At 40.3% G+C, this 20,754-nt stretch overlaps 1 protein-coding gene across 1 annotated transcript in view; it reads right to left on the reverse strand.

Annotated features, from left to right (window-relative positions):
* The window catches only part of LOC126365978 (putative leucine-rich repeat-containing protein DDB_G0290503), a 298,195-nt gene that overhangs the window by 137,429 nt on the left and 140,012 nt on the right, over positions 1 to 20,754 (reverse strand). The window contains exon 7 of the mRNA XM_050008785.1: positions 7,316 to 7,420. Within this exon, the coding sequence (XP_049864742.1) occupies positions 7,316 to 7,420 (105 nt within the window). The remainder of the gene's footprint in view (positions 1 to 7,315; positions 7,421 to 20,754) is intronic.

Here is a 20,754-nt window from a genome sequence, read left to right on the forward strand (position 1 = left end):
TACTTGACCAAAAGAAATTTGTTAGTGGAGGTCTATGCCAGCTGTCAGACACCTCAACATACAGTGTCTGCCATCAAGATCCCATACCCATGATTCAAACTGACCTGCAGTCCCTCCTTAAAACCTCAGGCCCCTCAGAAGGACTAACACCTCAATCCATAGAACTTCTCACCCCACCCAAACCATGCACCCCCACCTTTTACCTTCTAACCTAAGATACACAGACCCAGTCATCCTGGCCATCCTATAGTTGATGGCTTCAAAGCACCCCCGAACATATATCTGCCTTAGTTTACCAACACCTGCAACCCATGGTGCAAAAACTCCCCTCCTGCATAAAGGATACCAACCATTTCCTAGATCATTTGAAATCTGTGCCCGTCCCCCTCCCACCACACACCTTGCTTGTCACCATTGATGCCACCTCCCTCTATACCAACGTCCGCCAAGTACATGGTCTGTCTGCTGCTGAACATTTCCTGTCAGTGTGCACCTGATTCCAAATCTATGACATCCTTCCTACTCACCATAATCAACTTTACCTTACCACAACTATTCATCTTTGAGGGGCAGACATACAAACAGATCAGGGGTACGGCCATTGGAAGCAAGATGGCTCCTTCCTATGCCAAATTTTTCATGGGTCACTTGGAAGGGGCTTTCCTGTGATCCATAAGTCTGCAGCCCCTGTTTTGGTTTAGATACATTGATGGCATCTTTACCATATAGACTCATTGTAAGGCTGACCTGCTAAAATTCCTGGAATCTCTGAATACCCAATTAAATTTCACATCGACCTATTCTGAATCCCATGCCACTTTCCCTGATGTTGCTCTCGTCCTCAATGAAGGCCAGCTACACACTTCTGCCCACATTAAACATACCAACTAATAACAGTACTTACATTTTGACAGTTGCCATACTTTCCACGTCAAATGTTGCCTCCCATACAGCCTTGGAATCCGAGGCAAGCGTATTTGTTCAGATGCAGACTCTTTACAGCAATACATCACCATTCTCACATCAGCCTTCACTGCACATAATTACCCCATCAGCCTTGTTGGAAAGCAGATTTCCTGGGCCATCACATCCAATCCAGTTACTGCTGATCCCTCCACAAAACATCTTCGGAGCACACCATTGGTGACTTAGTATTATCCTGGTCTGGAATGTGTTAATCAGCTACATTCACAGGGCCATGTGTTCCTGAAATCATGCCCTGAAATGAGACCCATTCTGTCTGAAATTTTGCCCACAACATCTACAATAGCTTTCCATTATCCTCCCAATCTCTGTAACATTCCTGTCAGACCCTATGCTCCTTCTGCACCCGTCTCCCTGCCCTATTGCTCCTACCCTTGTGACCATCCTTGCTGCAAGACTTGCCTTATGCACCCTCCAACCACCACCTATAATATTAAACTCCGTAACTGGCAAAACATATACTGCCAAAGAGAGAGCCACCTGTGAAATGACACGTCATATACCAGCTATTATGTAAACACTCTCCAGCCTTCTACATCAGCATGACTACCACCAAATTATCAATTATGATGAATGGACATTGGCAGAGGGCATATATGGCAACTTACAATATCATGTTGTAGAGCATGCTCTACAACACGACATTCGTAATCTCGGCACCTGTTCCACCACAAGTGCCATTTGGATTCTTCCCCCAGACAACAGTTTCTCAGAATCTGCAGGTAGGAAGCAGCACTACAACATGTCCTTGGTTCTCATCACCCACCTGAGCTTAATTTACGTTAATTTCATCCATCTCAGATTTTCTTCACTGTAACTATTCTTTGCTTCACTCCATTTTAATTTCCTACTTCTTTCATTGTCTTTCCCGTCTATTTTTCACTGTACAATGCACTTAGCTTCTCACTCTTATTAACTCGTGCATGATGTTTTAGTAGTAATCTCTGTCTAGCATATTACCATGTCTTCCACCTTTAAGCTCTCAGGTTTTCAAATCTCATCTGATGCAGCCCCCAACAATCAGTCTTTCCTTCTCATCCTGTACGGTAAGTCTCCCCTGACCCATGGTTCTTGGTGACTTTCCCAAACTCTACCCCTTTACCCAGACCTCTCCAGTCCTTTTCCTTCATCCTCCTTCCTTCTCATTCAACCCTTGTGCCTGAAGAAGGAGCCACTGGCTCCGAAAGCTTGTCAGTCACAACAGTCTTTTATGTGTGTGTGTGTGTGTGTGTGTGTGTGTGTGTGTGTTTGTGTGTGTGTACTCTGCTGCAGCTTGGTGAGTAGATTTTTTTATCTATCCAATTAAATAATTTTATCAGTAATTGATTGTTTTTGCTGCTAAATAATTATCTGCTAGAAAAATGATTTTATACTGACAATAATTGCTTGAAATAATATGTAAATTTTGTTGACAACTATGTTAATGAGTAACTGCTGTGATTAAGAGGGATTTTACAGTATGGTTAATAGAATAGAGGAATATGAGGCACAAACATGTAACACACAGAGGCAAATAATATATGTATCTGTTTATGTGTTCTATTTCTCTTCATTTATGTGTCTGTACTGTATGTATTCATATGTTGATTACATCTATGCATGTAACCGTAGGCTTCCGCGGCCGTTGTCAATGCCAATAAAATTCTACCATCTACCACAACCAGAAGCAGAGAAGATCCGACAAGAAACAGTACGAGTCTTGGCTCACGCAAAGCCTCCGAAGCAAAACATCAGTAAAGAGGAACGTCAGGCCATCAAGGAGCTGAAGAACAACTCTCAGATTGTGATAATATAGGCGGACAAGGGAAATGCCACCGTAGTGTTGGACACAGTAGATTACGATAAGTGGATGGAGGATTTTTTGAAGGAACCCATTTACCATAAACTTAAGGGGGATCCGACGGTCAAGATAGTGAAATCGATGCAAGCGCTGCTGAAGCAAACCAGGATGAATTTTGACACGACCTGTAGACTCATTCCACAGGTGCCACAGGCACCAAGAATATATGCACCACTGTTTGACGACCACCTATTTTAGGTGGAAAGGAGATTTTTACGAGCAGACGGACGGTGTTGCTATGGGTTCCCCTCTTTCGCCTGCTGCAGCAGACATTTTTGTCCAAGCATTCGAAGAAACAGCACTCCTGTCCGCGCCATTACGCCCGGAATGCTGGCTACGATACGTGGATGACACCTTTGTTATCTGGCCACACGGAGAAGAAGAGCTTCAGAACTTCCACGAACATCTTAACCAGCAGCACAGCAAAATTCATTTTACCATGGAGATTGAGAAGAACGGGGTATTAGAACGGGGTATTGCCTTTTCTCGACGTAGAAGTTTATCGTAAGCCAGACGGGAAGCTTGGACACAAAGTTTACAGGAAGCCCACCAACACGGACAGGTACCTGCATGCATCCTCCCACCACCATCCTATGCAAAAGAATTCGGCCCTGCGAACTTTAACTAAGAGAGCCTACAGGATCAGCGATGAATACAACCTCCAAGCTGAACTGCAGAACCTCAGGACCATTTTTGGAGCTAATGGCTATGACATGAGGCTGATACGCAAAACCATGGCGCCGAAGGAGGAGGGCAACAGGGAAATACAGAACGAAGCACAGAACACCGCCGTGCTACCGTATGTACAAGGGGTTACTGAACGTCTGCGCAAAATTCTCCGTCGGGCAGGTATTAAGCCGATTTTTCATAGCAACAACAAAATAAAAGACATTCTGGGCTTGACAAAAGATACAACTGACAAGTTTCATGCCGCCGGAGTTTATGAAATCGAGTGTGAATGTGGACTGGTGTATGTACGTGAGACTGGGCGTCCAATAAGCACGAGGCTAACTGAACATGAGAGATATATCCGCCTCAAACAATATAGCAAATCAGTGGTGTCAGAACATCATGAGCAGTGCAGGATGAACATCGAATTTCGAGAGGCCCGAGTACTGGCGAAACAGCCGTTTAGTTTGAGGAGGAAGATCAGAGAGGCTATAGAAATAGCTAAGCGACCCGATAATATGAACAGAGAAGACAGGTACAGACTTCCAGCGTCTTGGCTGCCTGCTGTGACAGCTTTGCGGAAGGACAGCTCGCGCAAGGCAACAGGCGTGCGGTAGGCCACAGCGGAGGATGGTTCACAGAGCGCTGATGCGGCCTAGTCGATACTAGGCAGTTAGTAAACAACGCTACGCTGCAGCCGCCGCTAAGTCTCCTATTCGCCGATTTCCACCAATGGCAGGCAGTAAAGGAAACTCCAATGGAAAACGCCTATTTCTGCCAATAACAAGACGCAATGCAAACGCCAATAAAATGAACTCCTAGTACCCTTCCTCCTCATCCTCACATCCAATCACAACACTCTTCCATAGTATATATGCACCCACACTTGCGCTCATTCAGCAGTTAACAACACACCCTGAGGAAGGCGTCTTTCAACAGACACCGAAACGTTGAAATTTTATAAATGACAATGCGGTCTCTAACCCAGAATACATCTATGCAATTTATATTGTCTACAGATTTATAAGTAAATAGAAATTTTAATAACTTGTTAAATTAAATAGTGTTAATTCTTCTCTAATCCTTTCACAAGTATAGCAAACCACCACCGTCTACATCTACCCCTACCCATTATTCCATAACCCACTTTATGGTGTGTGTTCAAGGATACTTTGTGTACAGGTACCATTCTTCCTTTTCTTGTTCTAGGCACATATGGTTCACTGGAAAAATGATTGCTGGTAAGCCTCCATGTGAGCTCACATTTCTTTAATTTTATCTTGCTGGCATTTTTTTTGCAAGATATGTATAGAAGGAAGCAATTTACTGGTTGATTCTTCTAGGAACATAAACTCTTAGAATTTTAACAGTAGACCGTACCATAATGCAGAATGCCTGTCTCACAGTGTCTCCCACTGGAGTTGGTTGAGAATCTCCATGGATCTTTCATGTTTACTAAATGAACCTGTAACAAAATGTGCTACTCTTTCTTGGATTTTTTCTATTTTCCAGCTGGATCCTTCCCTCCAGCACCAGCTTCTATGAACTATGCAGATGGGAGTTATCCTTACAGTAAATCCTCTGGTGCCATAATCATCCTAGCTTCAATCTCCACTGTCATTGCACCCTCCACCCAACAATTTCCCTTTCCTCTGTCCTGTCACTCTATCCCAATTCATGTGTGCACATTGCCTTCAGTGAGTGCTGCTTCCCACTGGCCTCTCCAATCATGCCTGTCCATATACCTGCCACCTCTCCCTCCCATATTCTTTGTTGGCAAGTAAGTCTTGACTAAATCCTACTTTTTAGCAGTGGAATTTAAGTAGTATTCATTATTGTACTTTTATATAAGCAATGAAATCATCCAAATAAAATAGCTTCAATTTCATTCATGTGAAATCAAACACAGTTCTACACAAGCTATCCTGAAAGTAGCTTACATTTTCACTAGCAGCAAGCAAGGGCAGAGCTAGTGTGGCCAGACTGTTGTCTGAACATTTGTCTATTCAGTCAGCATCCAATCATGCCAACATGAGGTTCACGTCATTTCAAAATGTGTGCTACAGTTGAAAATTCCATGAGTTATGAAGTGTCATTGGCATTAAGGCTTTTGATGGCAAGTAAGTGTAAACTGATTGAAATTTATTGGAAACTGTGTGAAGTGTATGGAAACAACATAACCACCGAAGGCAGAGTGGGCCAGTGGTGCATCAGGTTTAAAAGTGGCCAAACTATTGTTCACAATGATGAGTGAAGGTGACATCCAAGTGTTGAGACTGATGAACTGGTTGCAAAAGTAAATCAGAAAATTCAAGAAAACTGTCAATTCACAATTACAGAGCTCTCATTTAGTTTTCCATAAATTTAATGAAGTTTGTTGTATGAAACCATTACACAGAAGCCATGCTATCACAAATTTTGTGCAAGATGGGTGCCAAAAATCTTGAGAGAATGCCACAAGAACCAGTGTATGGTTGCATCACATACATTTCTGGATTATTTCCTCATCCACTGTACAGTCCGGATCTTCTGCCCAGTGATTATTGCCTGTTTCCAACAATGAATACCTGGCTTGCAATGCAGCATTTTGACAATGACATAAATGTGGAACTGTGGTAGGGCATCACAAACTGGTTGAATTCATTTTTCTATACATCTTTTAAAAATGAAAAAAAAACACAATCTTCTTTCTGGATAACCTTGATAATAAAGAAACATGGTATCTGAAAACAGTTTAGGGCATTTTAATTTTAAAACAGAGTTCTCTCCTTTGAAGTAAGAAATCAGTCAGAAAAACTAACTACACTATACAAATCATCAAAACATAAGATCTTTCTGGAAGAAAAGAATTTAGAAAACATAGCCTGTGAAGTTAATTTGATATTTACTAGATGACTGTAGTCAGAAAGTGAATAAAGGTAATTACAAGAGAGCCCCACCTGTTCATTGTGAAGATAAAATAGATGAAGGGGGTAGTGTCAGAGAAGTAGATGGTCAAAGGTAGTACAATGGTAAGCACTTGTGCTAGCTGTAGTCCAGCATCGGTATAAGGACAGAATGAGAAAAAAATGATAGATAGTGGAACAGAAATGAGAAATCAAATGAAAAGTGCAATTAAAAACTAAAAATGAGAGTGGAGGAAAAAACATAGAGAGAGGGAGGGGAGAGGAGAGGAGAGGGGGGGGGGGGGGGGGGGGAGGGAGAGAGAGAGAGAGAGAGAGAGAGAGAGAGAGAGAGAGAGAGAGAGAGAGAGAGAGAGATAGATAGAGAGAGAGAGAGAGAGAGAGAGAGAGAGAGAGAGAGAGAGAGAGAGAGAGAGAGAGAGGGATGAGGAGTAATCTAGATAAAAAAGGAATGAAGAAAATAACTGAGTAAACACATAACAAAAGTGAGGTGTGGGGGTAGAACTTAGACAAAATCATTTCTCCAAGATTTGCCACTAACAACCATGTTTCTAAGTGAAAGCAAGGAGAGCCAATTTAAAAAAAGCAAAACAATCAATTATCTCTCCTTAGAATAAAAATAATGTGGAAAAATACAGGTATTGTTTAAATCTACAAGGAAGTTACCAGATAGTGCTCAATCTAGTGCAGGATGAAGAATTATTTCTGGTAGATTACTGTGTTCACCACTGTTATAACGTACTCTATAGCTCAGAGAGAGGGGTGAAATTATCAGTTGTGCTCATGTGGTCACTTAACATTACTGGCAATTTTTTAATGTTTAAGGCATAATTAAATAATGTCTTGCAGAAAATTTATTGTGCCACTTAAACAAAAATGTTTTCATGCATTTATGTTAAAACATAATGAGGTATTTTACCTCCAAATGTTGTTCTTCACGTCTGAATTTTTGACAGGTTTTCTCCTTCTTTTGGATTTCTTTATTTTTCTGGATTTCTTGTTCCATGATGTCCAAATCACTTTCCTTTTAAAAATTATGAAGTTAAAGGCTATAATCATTTTGTGAGCTGTACAAGTAATTTATTTTAGACAAGTGAAATCATTATATTTGAAATCACCACCAATATAAACAAATATAAAAATAAAGAAACATGCTTTAACTCATGTGTGCTTTCTTACTTTTTATTTAATGTAAATTATAAAGTCATTCTGAATTAATGAAATACATCACCTGTGTACTCATTCACTATTAAAAATACTTGTGCATTTCATACAAGCTACTAACTTTTCAAACTACTTTATCTAATATATAACAGTGACATAAAATAAGAATACTGTTTGAATTAATGAGCAAGCATTTAAGTTACTGGCCTAAGGAGAAAGTTTCAGAAAACATGAGTCTCTTTTATCTCTGCAGTCAATAACTTTAGTGTCATAGGTAACTTATAAGCACATTCGAATTTCCAAATCATTATAACTTCAATCATTGTTTATAGTTCTGTGCAATATTCCTAGTTCTTTTGCAGTATTAAATTACAATAAAATCGAAAGCACCTGATGATAGGCTACATTCTCTCAGTCAGAAGCAAATAGCTGTTATAATTCATTTGAGCTATCCTTTTATACTGTCTTTGCTACTTACAATTGATTCAATAATGTCATAACACCAAACAACCCTTTCCTTTATTCAAAAGTGGTTTAAAAATTAAGTTGTTTACTAACTTGACTTTAATGTTTATTTTAAGAAACAAAAACACAAAAATATTTAAGAAAATAGCACAAGACATTGAGCACAATTAGTCATCACAACTGCACAATTGGGACAAACAAAAATATCTTTGACAGCAGCAGTAAGGCCAACACACTCTTCATGGTAGAAATTCTAGTAGACTATGTAGCGTCACATGCCATTGACTGTGTCCTCCTGACAAAGACTGCAGTACCAACTTTCAGCTTCTGTAGATTTCTAAGTCTTGTTCTTGTTGGGTTGCTGCTGTTTGCCCTTGGGTTTGATGGTCAACGTCTGTTTAACAATTGGTCTCTTTTTAGGTTTCTGTTAGCTGGAAAATACTTTTTTTCACCACAATTCTATGCAAACTTATGGGTGGTCTTATGTCCCTCATTGCTTTTCTCTTCTATTTTGCAGTTGAAGAAATGTACCGAAGTTGGAAGATAGTATGTTGCTGCATGATGTAATTCCTGATGGACAGTCATCTCTATCAATACACAGTCAAGAGTATCCATTGGATTAGACAATGATGATGAATAATTGACATTTTGAGTTTGGTTAGCATGTTCAGTTTTTTTTCTGGTGGAGTGTGAACAACTGATGCCAGAGGACTAGTGAACTGGTCCAATGAGCTGCTAGAAGTAATTGGATCACTTGCCTCATTGTTACCAAGCAAGCCTTAGCTTTGTTCATTCTTCAATTCAGGAGGTTAGAGTTCGGCCACAGTATAAGGAGAAAACATCTTTTCTGAGATCTCATTTGGATTGAAAGGGTAAATTCCCACTGCTCTTTAGCTGCTAGTCAAATTGGATTGTGTGACTGATTTGCCCTATGCTGGGGAGAAAACATCTGGAAAGTTCAACCAATTTATATCATTCTCATCACGGTGTGAAGCAAAAAAGTCTCAGAACATCTTGATATAAAGAACTTTCAAAGCTCCTGTACTAACTTTTGTCTGGTGGTTGCAATTCAGGTGTTGTGTTGGATGGCAAGCAACAGAGGATAATGTCAAGCTTTTCAACTTTGACAAAAAATTTTGTAATCCAGGTGTGCCATGACTCCATCAAAAATTAGAAAGCATGTGCAGGTGGGTTAAAATCTGGCAAAATGTTGCAAAAAAGTAACAAAGGTGTTAGCTGCCATGCTCCCTTTTGGAGTCATTTCAGTTCTTGATCTAGCAGGCAGGCCTTTCTCCAGCCTTTATTTTTTCACTGCCCTGCATACAAAATTATTGGAGGGTTCATCAAATGCACAGTGTTCCCACATACCACAACTCTAACACTTTCTCCATGGTTTTTGAGCACAACATGAACTCAGGAAGCCCCCCTTTTGGGCTAAAGCTCTTGGATCCTTATGAAGATGGAGGCAACATCCTTTTCCATACGTACTGAACACTCATTCTGGAAAAGTGAAGAAATTGTATTTGTTGAAGATTTGGGTATGCATAATGATCATCAGCTAGTAATTTGTTTAATTTTTGAGCCCAGACCGGGTTCAGTCTTTCAGCTTCCTATTGTACAGCTTCAGTGTTCCTCTTCAAAAACTTGTCAAACCATTAACAACCAGCAGTCTCTTTAAAATATTTTGGGATGTTGTTTTCTTGACAGAAACAAAAACAGTTTTTCTTGTTCAGGTGCCAAGACAGGTTTCTCACTCAACTTTGACTTCTTTAGTGAGCCATCTTTCTCCAAATAGTGGCGTAAAATACATCAAGGTTGCCCCTTGCTCCTTGCACTGAGACATAACAGGCAACATGTTACCTTGCATCATCTGTTGAAAGATAACATTACAGAAATTCTGAAGAAATGACACAGCCACCAGCATTAATGTGACATTAATGCAGGACTGCTGTCCAAACTATGAGATGTGTGAAACACAGCTGATACTGTTGTGCACCCAATGGCAACCCATGCTCTAATGTCAGCTGCCTGGCCCATGTGATGATGAAAAATGAAATCTTGCAACATTTATTCAACTTGATGCCTTTATATACAGGTACATACATTATCATGCATCTGTACACAGAATATGACATAGAGTCTGTCCAGTATAATTACTGGGCACACAATTGTAGGCACAATTCTCACTGCTGCTGCATCAAGGGATGTCTCAACAATAGTCACTGTGTTTACAGTCCATGCTGCTCCAGACATTGTCACACTCTCCATGTGGATACTTTTTTTTTTTTTTTGGTGGAAACAAGCCCATGTACTACCTCAATGTACATAAGGTGGATATATGATACTGCAGAGCTGAGCAAACAAAGTGAGTGTCCTTTCAGACAATGCTCACATGTCACCATTGAGGTCCTGTATGGTGTTGAGTATGGCCCTCCTGAGCCCATTAATTCCATCTTTGCATGGTAGTCAAGGGATCCCAGTTAACATGAGCAGCAATATCACTGAATGATAAACCACCACCTTAGTAGGCTACGATCCTGCAGCTGTTGATTCTGACATGAGCTGGTACATGTTCCTCCTCCTAACAAGAGGTGTAACATGATTTCCTCACAAATAAACAACATTTAACTTTAATGTTTGAATGAGAGATCCAAGCATAATCTTTCCATATATGCAAAATGTAAATGGAGTTACTCTGACAATTTTGTGTGGTTGTAATGACATGATAATAATTTAAATATCCAAGCAAGTCATCTCAATGTGAATTCTTTTGCATGGAAACTTTGTGATTTTGCTTTTTTAATGGTGTACAGGGCTCTCACCATTAACCTGCTCATCATTAATTCTAGATGTTTCCTTATTAGATTCCCCTCTCCCCTGTCCCTACCACCCTCCCCCCCCCTTTTATGCTTAGTCTGCCTTCCCTTTCCTTTTTATGGTCTGTATTCTTCTTCTGACCACCCATCTACATTTGTTTCCCTTTCAGTTATTTTACTTTTACAGCTTATGCCTTATATTTTGCCCCCTATCCTTTTTCTTAATCTGCTCCAACTCTTCTTTTACATTTCCATTGCACCCTGTGTTTTATTTGAGCTCAGGCCACTTATTTAACTTCATTATTTTACTTTCGAATTTTAATACAAGTTATGATTCATTACTTCCGAATCTCTCATAACTGAACATTGACTCAAATTTCCATTACCTCCAGGACATTTCTCTCTTACTCTCTTTTCCTGCTTGCTTTATTCTCCTATCTCCTGGTGAAACACAGTGGTGTACAACATTAAAGTATTAAACCACTATATACCCATCCTGAGTCTAATTCATGATATAATCATACAAACTGTCAACTGATGTCTGTACGATCACGTTCTGCATGGAAAATGGCATTCTGGACAACAGACAACCATGCCACTGATGCCATCAGGGCCTCTCTCAAATGGAGTAGCATTTGCCAGTTAGTCCCACATCACTGTGACACCATTACAGACACTGCAGTTTGGCACAGAGCAAACTGTGCCACGACTCTTCTCACAGCATTCTTCTATCACATGTCACTGTATTTCGCTCTATGGAATTCAAACTCATACATCTTGTAATGGAAGTCATGAAATCTATATTCAGGACAGTGGAAATTAAAATGTCCTGTGGTGCCTCTCCAGTCGGCCCTACCAGACTCCCTGAGGTGGAGAGCCAAAGGAAGAATGGAAGCAGGACAGTCGCAAATTGGCCCGATGCTTAATGTGAATCATTCTGTTGCTTCTCAAATGTGGTGACAGTTAATAGAGACCAAAACTATATCCCCAGGACCAGAGCAAGTTTTATCACATGTAACAGCAGAAAAAGATGACTGTTACTTAGCTGTAAGGGCATGTTGTACTGCCTTGGTACTGCGTGGCAACAGGCATCTGAGCTTGCAGCACCTGCTGGACACATTGTATCGAGGCAAATGGTGCACAGAAGGCTTTGGCAGAGGGTCCTTTATTGTTGGAGAACGGCTGTAAGTGTATCTCTGATACATCTTCACAGAAGGGAATGTCTAGAGTGTGTAGTGCTTTGAGAATTTCGGAGGAACACTGAGTATTTTAGATATGAGCAGGAGAAATGAATCAGCTGACTGTGCATAGTTTATTTGTATGTGCAGGTCAAAAAAGTACAGTCACAAGCAGAAGGATGGACATGGGGGCTAAACAGCTGCAGACAAGTACTTGCTGTACAGTCCACAGAGTTACGTGTATGGGCAAAGAAAAACAAGAAAACTTTATGCAGTATTCTGCATTCTTTAATGTCTGTGATGATTGTAAAAAGACTAGTAGACACTTGAAAGTAGTTTCCTAAGGACACTCATGTGTTGGACTTGAATGAGTATATTGTTGTTGTGGTCTTCAGTCCTGAGACTAGTTTGCTGCAGCTCTCCGTGCTACTCTACCCTGTGCAAACTTCTTTATCTCCCAGTACTTACTGCAACCTACATCCTTCTGAATCTGCTTAGTGCATTCTTCTCTTGGTCTCTCTCTATGATTTTTACTGTCCACGCTGCCCTCCAGTACTAATTTGGTAATCCCTTGATGCCTCAGAACATGTCCTACCGACCGATTGTTTCTTCTAGTCAAGTTGTGTCACAAACACCTCTTCTCCCCAATTCTATTCAATACCTCATCATTAGTTACATGACCTACCCATCTAATCTTCAGCATTCTTCTGTAGCACCACATTTTGAATGCTTCTATTCTCTTCTTGTCCAGACTATTTATTGTCCATGTTTCACTTCCATACATGTCCACACTCCATACAAATACTTTCAGAAACGACTTCATGACACTTAAATTCATACTCTATGTTAACAAATTTCTCTTCTTCAGAAAAGCTTTCCTTGCCATTGCCAGTTTACATTTTATATCTTCTCTACTTTGACCATCATCAGTTATTTTATACCCCAAATATCAAAACTCCTTTACTACTTTAAGTGTCTCATTTCCTAATCTAATTCCCTCAGCATCACCCGACTTAATTCGACTACATTCCATTACCCTCATTTTGCTTTTTTTATGTTGATCTTAAATCCTCCTTTCAAGACACTGTCCATTCTCTTCAACTGCTCTTCCAAGTCCTTGGCTGTCTCTGACAGAATTACAATGTCATCGGCGAACCTCAAAGTTTTTATTTCTTCTCCATGGATTTTAATACCTACACTGAACTTTTCTTTTCTTTCCTTTATTGCTTCCTCAATATACAGATTGAATAGCATCGAGGATAGGCCACAACCCTGTCTCACTCAGTTCCCAACCACTGCCTCCCTTTCATGTCCCTCGACACTAATAACTGCCGTCTGCTTTCTGTACAAATTGTAAATAGCCTTTCGCTCCCTGAATTTTACCCCTGGCACCTTCAGACTTTGAAAGAGTGTATTCCAATCAACATTGTCAAAAGCTTTCTCTAAGTCTACAAATGCTAGAAACGTAGGTTTGCCTTTCCTTAATCTTTCTTCTAAGATAAGTCGTAGGGTCAGTATTGCCTCACATGTTCCAACATTTCTACGGAATTCAAACTGACCTTCCCTGAGGTCGGCTTCTATCAGTTTTTCCATTCATTTGTAAAGAAGTCGCATTAGTATTTTGCAGCTGTGACTTATTAAACTGATAGTTCAGTAATATTCACATCTGTCAACACCTGCTTTCTTTGGGATTGTGATTATTATATTCTTCTTGAAGTCTGAGGGTATTTCACCTGTCTCATACATCTTGCCCACCAGATGGTAGAGTGTTGTCAGGTCTGGCTCTGCCAAGGCCATCAGTAGTTCTAATGGAATGTTGTCTACTCCCAGTGCCTTGTTTTGACTCAGGTCTTTCAGTGCTCTGTCAAACTCTTCACGCAGTATCGTATCTCCCCTTTCATCTTCATCCACGTCCTCTTCTATTTCCATAATACTGTCCTCGAGAACATCGTCCTTGTATAGATGCTCTATATACTCCTTCCACATTTCTGCTTTCCCTTCTTTACTTAGAACTGGGTTTCCATCTGAGCTCTTGATATTCATACAAGTGGCTCTCTTTTCTCCAAAGGTCTCTTTAATTTTCCTGTAGGCAGTATCTATCTTACCCCTTGTGAGATAAGGCTCTACATCCTTACATTTGGCCTCTAGTTATCCCTGCTTAGCCATTTTGCACTTCCTGTTGACCTCATTTTTGTGACATTTGTATTCCTTTTTTCCTGCTTCATTTACTGCATTTTTTATATTTTCTCCTTTCATCAATTAAATTCAATATTTCTTCTGTTACCCAAGGATTTCTACTAGCCCTAATCTTTTTACATACTTGATCCTCTGCTGCCTTCACTACTTCATCCCTCAGAGCTACCCATTCTTCTTCTACTGTATTTCTTTCCCCCACTCCTGTCAATTGTTCCCTTATGCTCTACCTGAAACTCTGTACAACCTCTGGTTCTTTCAGTTTATCCCAGTCCCATCTCCTTAAATTCCCACCTTTTTACAGTTTCTTCTGTTTTAATCTACAGTTCATAACCAATAGATTGTGGCCAGAGTCCACATCTGCCCTTGGAAATGTCTTACAATTTAAAACCTGGTTCCTAAATTTCTATCTTACCGTTATATAATCTATCTGATACCTTCTAGTATCTCTAGGATTCTTCCATGTATACAACCTTCTTTTATGATTCTTGAACCAAGTGTTAGCTATGACTAAGTTATGCTCTGTGCAAAATTCTACCAGACGGTTTCCTCTTTCATTTCTTACCCTCAAGCCATATTCACCTACTATGTTTTCTTCTCTCCCTTTTCCCCTTTTCCTACTGGCAAATTCCAGTCACTGATGAATATTAAATTTTCGTCTATCTTCATTACCTGAATAATTTCTTTTATCTCATCATACATTTCATCAATTTCTTCATCATCTGCAGAGCTAGTTGGCATATAAACTTGTACTACTCTAGTAGGCATGGACTTTGTGTCTATCTTGGCCACAATAATGCATTCACTATTCTACTGTATTAACTTACCTGCACTCCTATTTTTTTATTTATTATTAAACCTACTCCTGCATTACCCCTATTTGATTTTGTATTTATAACCCTGTATTCACCTGTCGAGAAGTCTTGTTCCTCCTGCCACTGAACTTCACTAATTCCCACTATGTTGTTGTTGTTGTTGTGGTCTTCAGTCCTGAGACTGGTTTGATGCAGCTCTCCATGCTACTCTATCCTGTGCAAGCTTCTTCATCTCCCAGTACCTACTGCAACCTACATCCTTCTGAATCTGCTTAGTGTACTCATCTCTCGGTCTCCCTCTACGATTTTTACCCTCCACACTGCCCTCCAATGCTAAATTTGTGATCCCTTGATGCCTCAAAACATGTCCTACCAACCGATCCCTTCTTCTAGTCAAGTTGTGCCCCAAACTTCACTTCTCCCCAATCCTATTCAATACCTCCTCATTAGTTACGTGATCTATCCACCTTATCTTCAGTATTCTTCTGTAGCACCACATTTCGAAAGCTTCCATTCTCTTCTTGTCCAAACTAGTTATCGTCCATGTTTCACTTCCATACATGGCTACACTCCAAACAAATATTTTCAGAAATGACTTCCTGACACTTAAATCTATATTCGATGTTAACAAATTTCTCTTCTTCAGAAACGCTTTCCTTGCCATTGCCAGTCTACATTTTATATCCTCTCTACTGCGACCATCATCAGTTATTTTACTTCCTAAATAGCAAAACTCCTTTACTACTTTAAGTGTCTCATTTCCTAATCTAATTCCCTCAGCATCACCCGATTTAATTGGACTACATTCCATTATCCTCGTTTTGCTTTTGTTGATGTTCATCTTATATCCTCCTTTCAAGACACTGTCCATTCCGTTCAACTGCTCTTCCAAGTCCTTTGCTGTCTCTGACAGAATTACAATGTCATCGGCGAACCTCAAAGTTTTTACTTTGTCTCCATGAATTTTAATACCTACTCCAAATTTTTCTTTTGTTTCCTTTACTGCTTGCTCAATATACAGATTGAATAACATCGGGGAGAGGCTACAACCCTGTCTCACTCCTTTCCCAACCACTGCTTCCCTTTCATGCCTCTCGACTCTTATGACTGCCATCTGGTTTCTGTACAAATTGTAAATAGCCTTTCGCTCCCTGTATTTTACCCCTGCCACCTTTAGAATTTGAAAAAGAGTATTCCAGTCAACATTGTCAAAAGCTTTCTCTAAGTCTACAAATGCTAGAAACGTAGGTTTGCCTTTTCTTAATCTTTCTTCTAAGATAAGTCGTAAGGTCAGTATCGCCTCACGTGTTCCAACATTTCGACGGAATCCAAACTGATCCTCCCCGAGGTCCGCATCTATCAGTTTTTCCATTCATCTTAAAGAATTCGCGTTAGTATTTTGCAGCTGTGACTTATTAAACTGATAGTTCGGTAATTTTCACATCTGTCAGCACCTGCTTTCTTTGGGATTGGAATTATTATATTCTTCTTGAAGTCTGAGGGTATTTGGCCTGTCTCATGCATCTTGCTCACCAGCTGGTAGAGTTTTGTCATGACTGGCTCTCCCAAGGCCGTCAGTAGTTCTAATGGAATGTTGTCTACTCCGGGGGCCTTGTTCCGACTCAGGTCTTTCAGTGCTCTGTCGAACTCTTCACGCAATATTGTATCACCCATTTCGTCTTCATCTACATCCTCTTCCATTTCCATAATATTGTCCTCAAGTATATCACCCTTGTATAAACCTTCTATATACTCCTTCCACCTTTCTGCCTTCCCTTCTTTGCTTAGAACTGGGTTGCCATCTGAGCTCTTGATATTCATACACGTGGTTCTCTTCTCTCCAAAGGTCTCTTTAATTTTCCTGTAGGCAGTATCTATCTTACCCCTAGTGAGATAAGCCTCTACATCCTTACATTTATCCTCTAGCCATCCCTGTTTAGCCATTTTGCACTTCCTCTCGATCTCATTTTTGAGACGTTTGTATTCCTTTTTGCCTGCTTCATTTACTGCATTTTTATATTTTCTCCTTTCATCAATTAAATTCAATATTTCTTCTGTTACCCAAGGATTTCTAGCAGCCCTCGTCTTTTTACCTACTTTATCCTCTGCTGCCTTTACTACTTCATCCCTCAGAGCTACCCATTCTTCTTCTACTGTATTTCTTTCCCCTATTCCTGTCAATTGTTCCCTTATGCTCTCCCTGAAACTCTGTACAACCTCTGGTTCTTTCAGTTTATCCAGGTCCCATCTCCTTAATTTCCCACATTTTTGCAGTTTCTTCAGTTTTAATCTACAGGTCATAACCAATAGATTGTGGTCAGAGTCCACATCTGCCCCTGGAAATGTCTTACAACTTAAAACCTGGTTCCTAAATCTCTGTCTTACCATTATATAATCTATCTGATACCTTTTAGTATCTCCAGGGTTCTTCCACGTATACAACCTTCTTTCATGATTCTTAAACCAAGTGTTACCTATGACTAAGTTGTGCTCTGTACAAAATTCTACTAGGCGGCTTCCTCTTTCATTTCTTAGCCCCAATCCATATTCACCTACTATGTTTCCTTCTCTCCCTTTTCCTACACTCGAATTCCAGTCACCCATTACTATTAAATTTTCGTCTCCCTTCACTATCTGAATAATTTCTTTTATTTCATTGTATATTTCTTCAATTTCTTCGTCATCTGCAGAGCTAGTTGGCATATAAACTTGTACTACTGTAGTAGGTGTGGGCTTCGTATCTATCTTGGCCACAATAATGCGTTCACTATGCTGTTTGTAGTAGCTTACCCGCATTCCTATTTTCCTATTCATTATTAAACCTACTCCTGCATTACCCCTATTTGATTTTGTGTTTCCCACTATATCTAACTTTAACCTATCCATTTCCTTTTTAAATTTTCTAGCCTACCTGCCTGATTAAGGGATCTGACATTCCGTGCTCCAATCTGTAGAACATCAGTTTTCTTTCTCCTGATAACGACGTCCTCCTGAGCAGTCCCCACCCAGAGATCCGAATGGGGGGGACTGTTTTACCTCCAGAATATTTTACCCAAGAGTATGCCATCATCATTTAACCATATAGTAAAGCTGCATGTCCTTGGGAAAAATTACGGCTGTAGTTTCCCCTTGCTTTCATCCGTTCACAGTACCAGCACAGCAAGGCTGTTTTGGTTAGTGTTACAAGGCCAGATCAGTCAATCATCCAAACTGTTGCCCCTGCAACTACTGAGAAGGCTGCTGTCTCTCTTCAGGAACCACACGTTTGTCTGGCCTCTCAACAGATACCACTCCGTTGTGGTTGCACCTATGGTACGGCCATCTGTATTGCTGAAGCACGCAAGCCTCCCCACCAATGGCAAGGTCCATGGTCCATGGTTTGGGGGGGGGGGGGGTGAATGAGAATAGAGACTTTTAAATTTATTTATGTCTCAGTTATGATCGAAGTGAGACACATTTAAGCTATTTTGAAGAAGTGTAAATCTACACAAATAATTTCAAGAATAGAGAAGTAGTTAGTAAATAACCTTAACCAGGAACATATCGTCAGAGAAGATGCTGTCGAGAGATCGACGTAATGGATTAACCAGAGAAGAGGATCTGCTCCACATAACGGGAAAGTTAACTTAATTGAGAGATGTGTGAGTCTTGCACCCCAGCACCACATTGTCTCTTGATGTCACCCAGAGAATGTTAGAACGTGGCAAACTAAGTGACAGGGCCCGAAGAAAATGGGAATTTTACGACAGAAACGGAAAGAAGATATTATGAGTTGCCATAGCAACCAAACATAACAAGATATGACAACTGTTTCCAATAGCTGGAATGAGTCCAATAAACCAGTGGAAGAAAGTTGCGAGTGCAATTCAGTAAAAGACTTGAGAAAATAATAGTGAAGAAAACTGGAGAGAATACCTCAATTTTTCGACTAAGAAGGTCGGATGTGGAGAGTAAGCAGTCTTCACAAATGTATATCACACCAACACTGATGCAGTAACCAGCCACCAACACCGACTGCACCAGTTGCTGTTCACTGGTGCTGACTCCACGTCCACTCGCAGACGACAATGCTGAAACCAAAATTTGCCGACACTGGTGCCAGTGCTGACCACCAACACTGATTACACATTCGCTCACCTACACAGCAGGAATTCTACACCAGGTGAGCTTTTAATAAAACCTTTATTACTCTATTAAGAAGTGTTGCAAAATACTGTGGGGCGAACTTTTACTGTGTAATTGGTATAATTGAAATTAGTATTAGATGCTCGCAAGAGCTAAAGTCTATAGAAGCATGGACAGTATACAACCAGTTGGAGAGACAAAACTTCCTGGCAGATTAAAACTGTGTGCTGAACCAAGACTCAAACTCAGGACCTCGGCCTTGCGTGGGCAAGTGCTAAGCCATGTCTCCACAATATCCTTTCTTTCAGAAGTGTTAGTTGTACAAGGTTCGCAGTAGAGCTTCTGTAAAGTTTGGAAGATAGGAGATGAGGTACTGGCAGCAGTAAAGCTGTGAGGATAGGGTGTGAGTCATGCTTGGGTAGCTCAGATGATAAAGCACTTGCCGCGCAGGCAAAGGTCCCGAGTTCGAGTCTCGGTCCGGCACACAGTTTTAATCTGGCAGGAAGTTTCATATCAGTGCACACTCCGCTTCAGAGTGAAAATATTATTCCAGTTGGAGATACATCAGAACCAGCCATGGCTATGAGAATTGCTAAAGAAGGGCCTGAATTGTCTGAGTTAGTAAATTTATTTATAGCTCAAAGTAAAGCTCTAAATAGATTAGATGCTAAGTTAGAAGCACAGGGTGTAACTTCAACTGCTGAAAATTGCCTTTTTTTTAGGAATGAAATAAGTACTACTTTAAGTGAAAAGCTAGAAGCACAGGGTGAATCTTTAGATTCTAGGCTTGATGTATTAAATGATAAAGTGGAGAATTTGCAATTAGATTTAAAGAATGAATTAAGTAATTCCTTAACTGTCTAGATGAATCAAATGTGTACTGACCTGAGCCAAAAGCAGGATGACCAATTTCAGAAGTTGACCCAGAAATTAGAATTTGAAATTGAAGAAAAGGGTAACAATATAGAGTCCCTGAGCTACAAGCACTAATAGAAAGCACAGAAGCTGAAATTGTTATAGGTACAGAAAGCTGGCTAAAGCCTGAAATAAGTTCTGCAGAAATTTTTACGAAGTCTCAGACAGTGTTCAGGAAAGGTAGATTAGGCAGAATTGGTGGTGGAGTGTTTGTGTCTGTCAGTAGTGGTTTATCTTGTAGTGAAGTCGAAGTAGATACTCCGTACGAATTGCTATGGGTGGAGGTTATAGTTAACAGCTGAACTAAGTTAATAATTGTCTCCTTCTACCGACCCCCAGACTCCGATGATATAGTTGCTGAACAGTTCAGAGAAAATTTGAGCCTCGTAACAAATAAATACCCCACTCATACGGTTATAGTTGGTGCGGACTTCAACCTTCCCTCGATATGTTGGCAAAAATACTTGTTCAAAACTGGTGGTAGGCAAAAAACATCTTCTGAGATTGTCCTAAATGCTTTCTCCAAAAAATATTTTGAGCAGTTAGTCCAAGAACACACGCGAATTGTAAATGGTTGCGAAAACACACTTGACCTCTTAGCCACAAACAATCCAGAGCTAATAGAGAGCATCATGACTGATACAGGGATTAGTGATCACAAGGTCGTTGTAGCTAGGCTCAATACTG

This window comes from Schistocerca gregaria, chromosome 4, assembly GCF_023897955.1.
Source record: "Schistocerca gregaria isolate iqSchGreg1 chromosome 4, iqSchGreg1.2, whole genome shotgun sequence".
Classification (NCBI taxonomy): domain Eukaryota; kingdom Metazoa; phylum Arthropoda; class Insecta; order Orthoptera; family Acrididae; genus Schistocerca; species Schistocerca gregaria.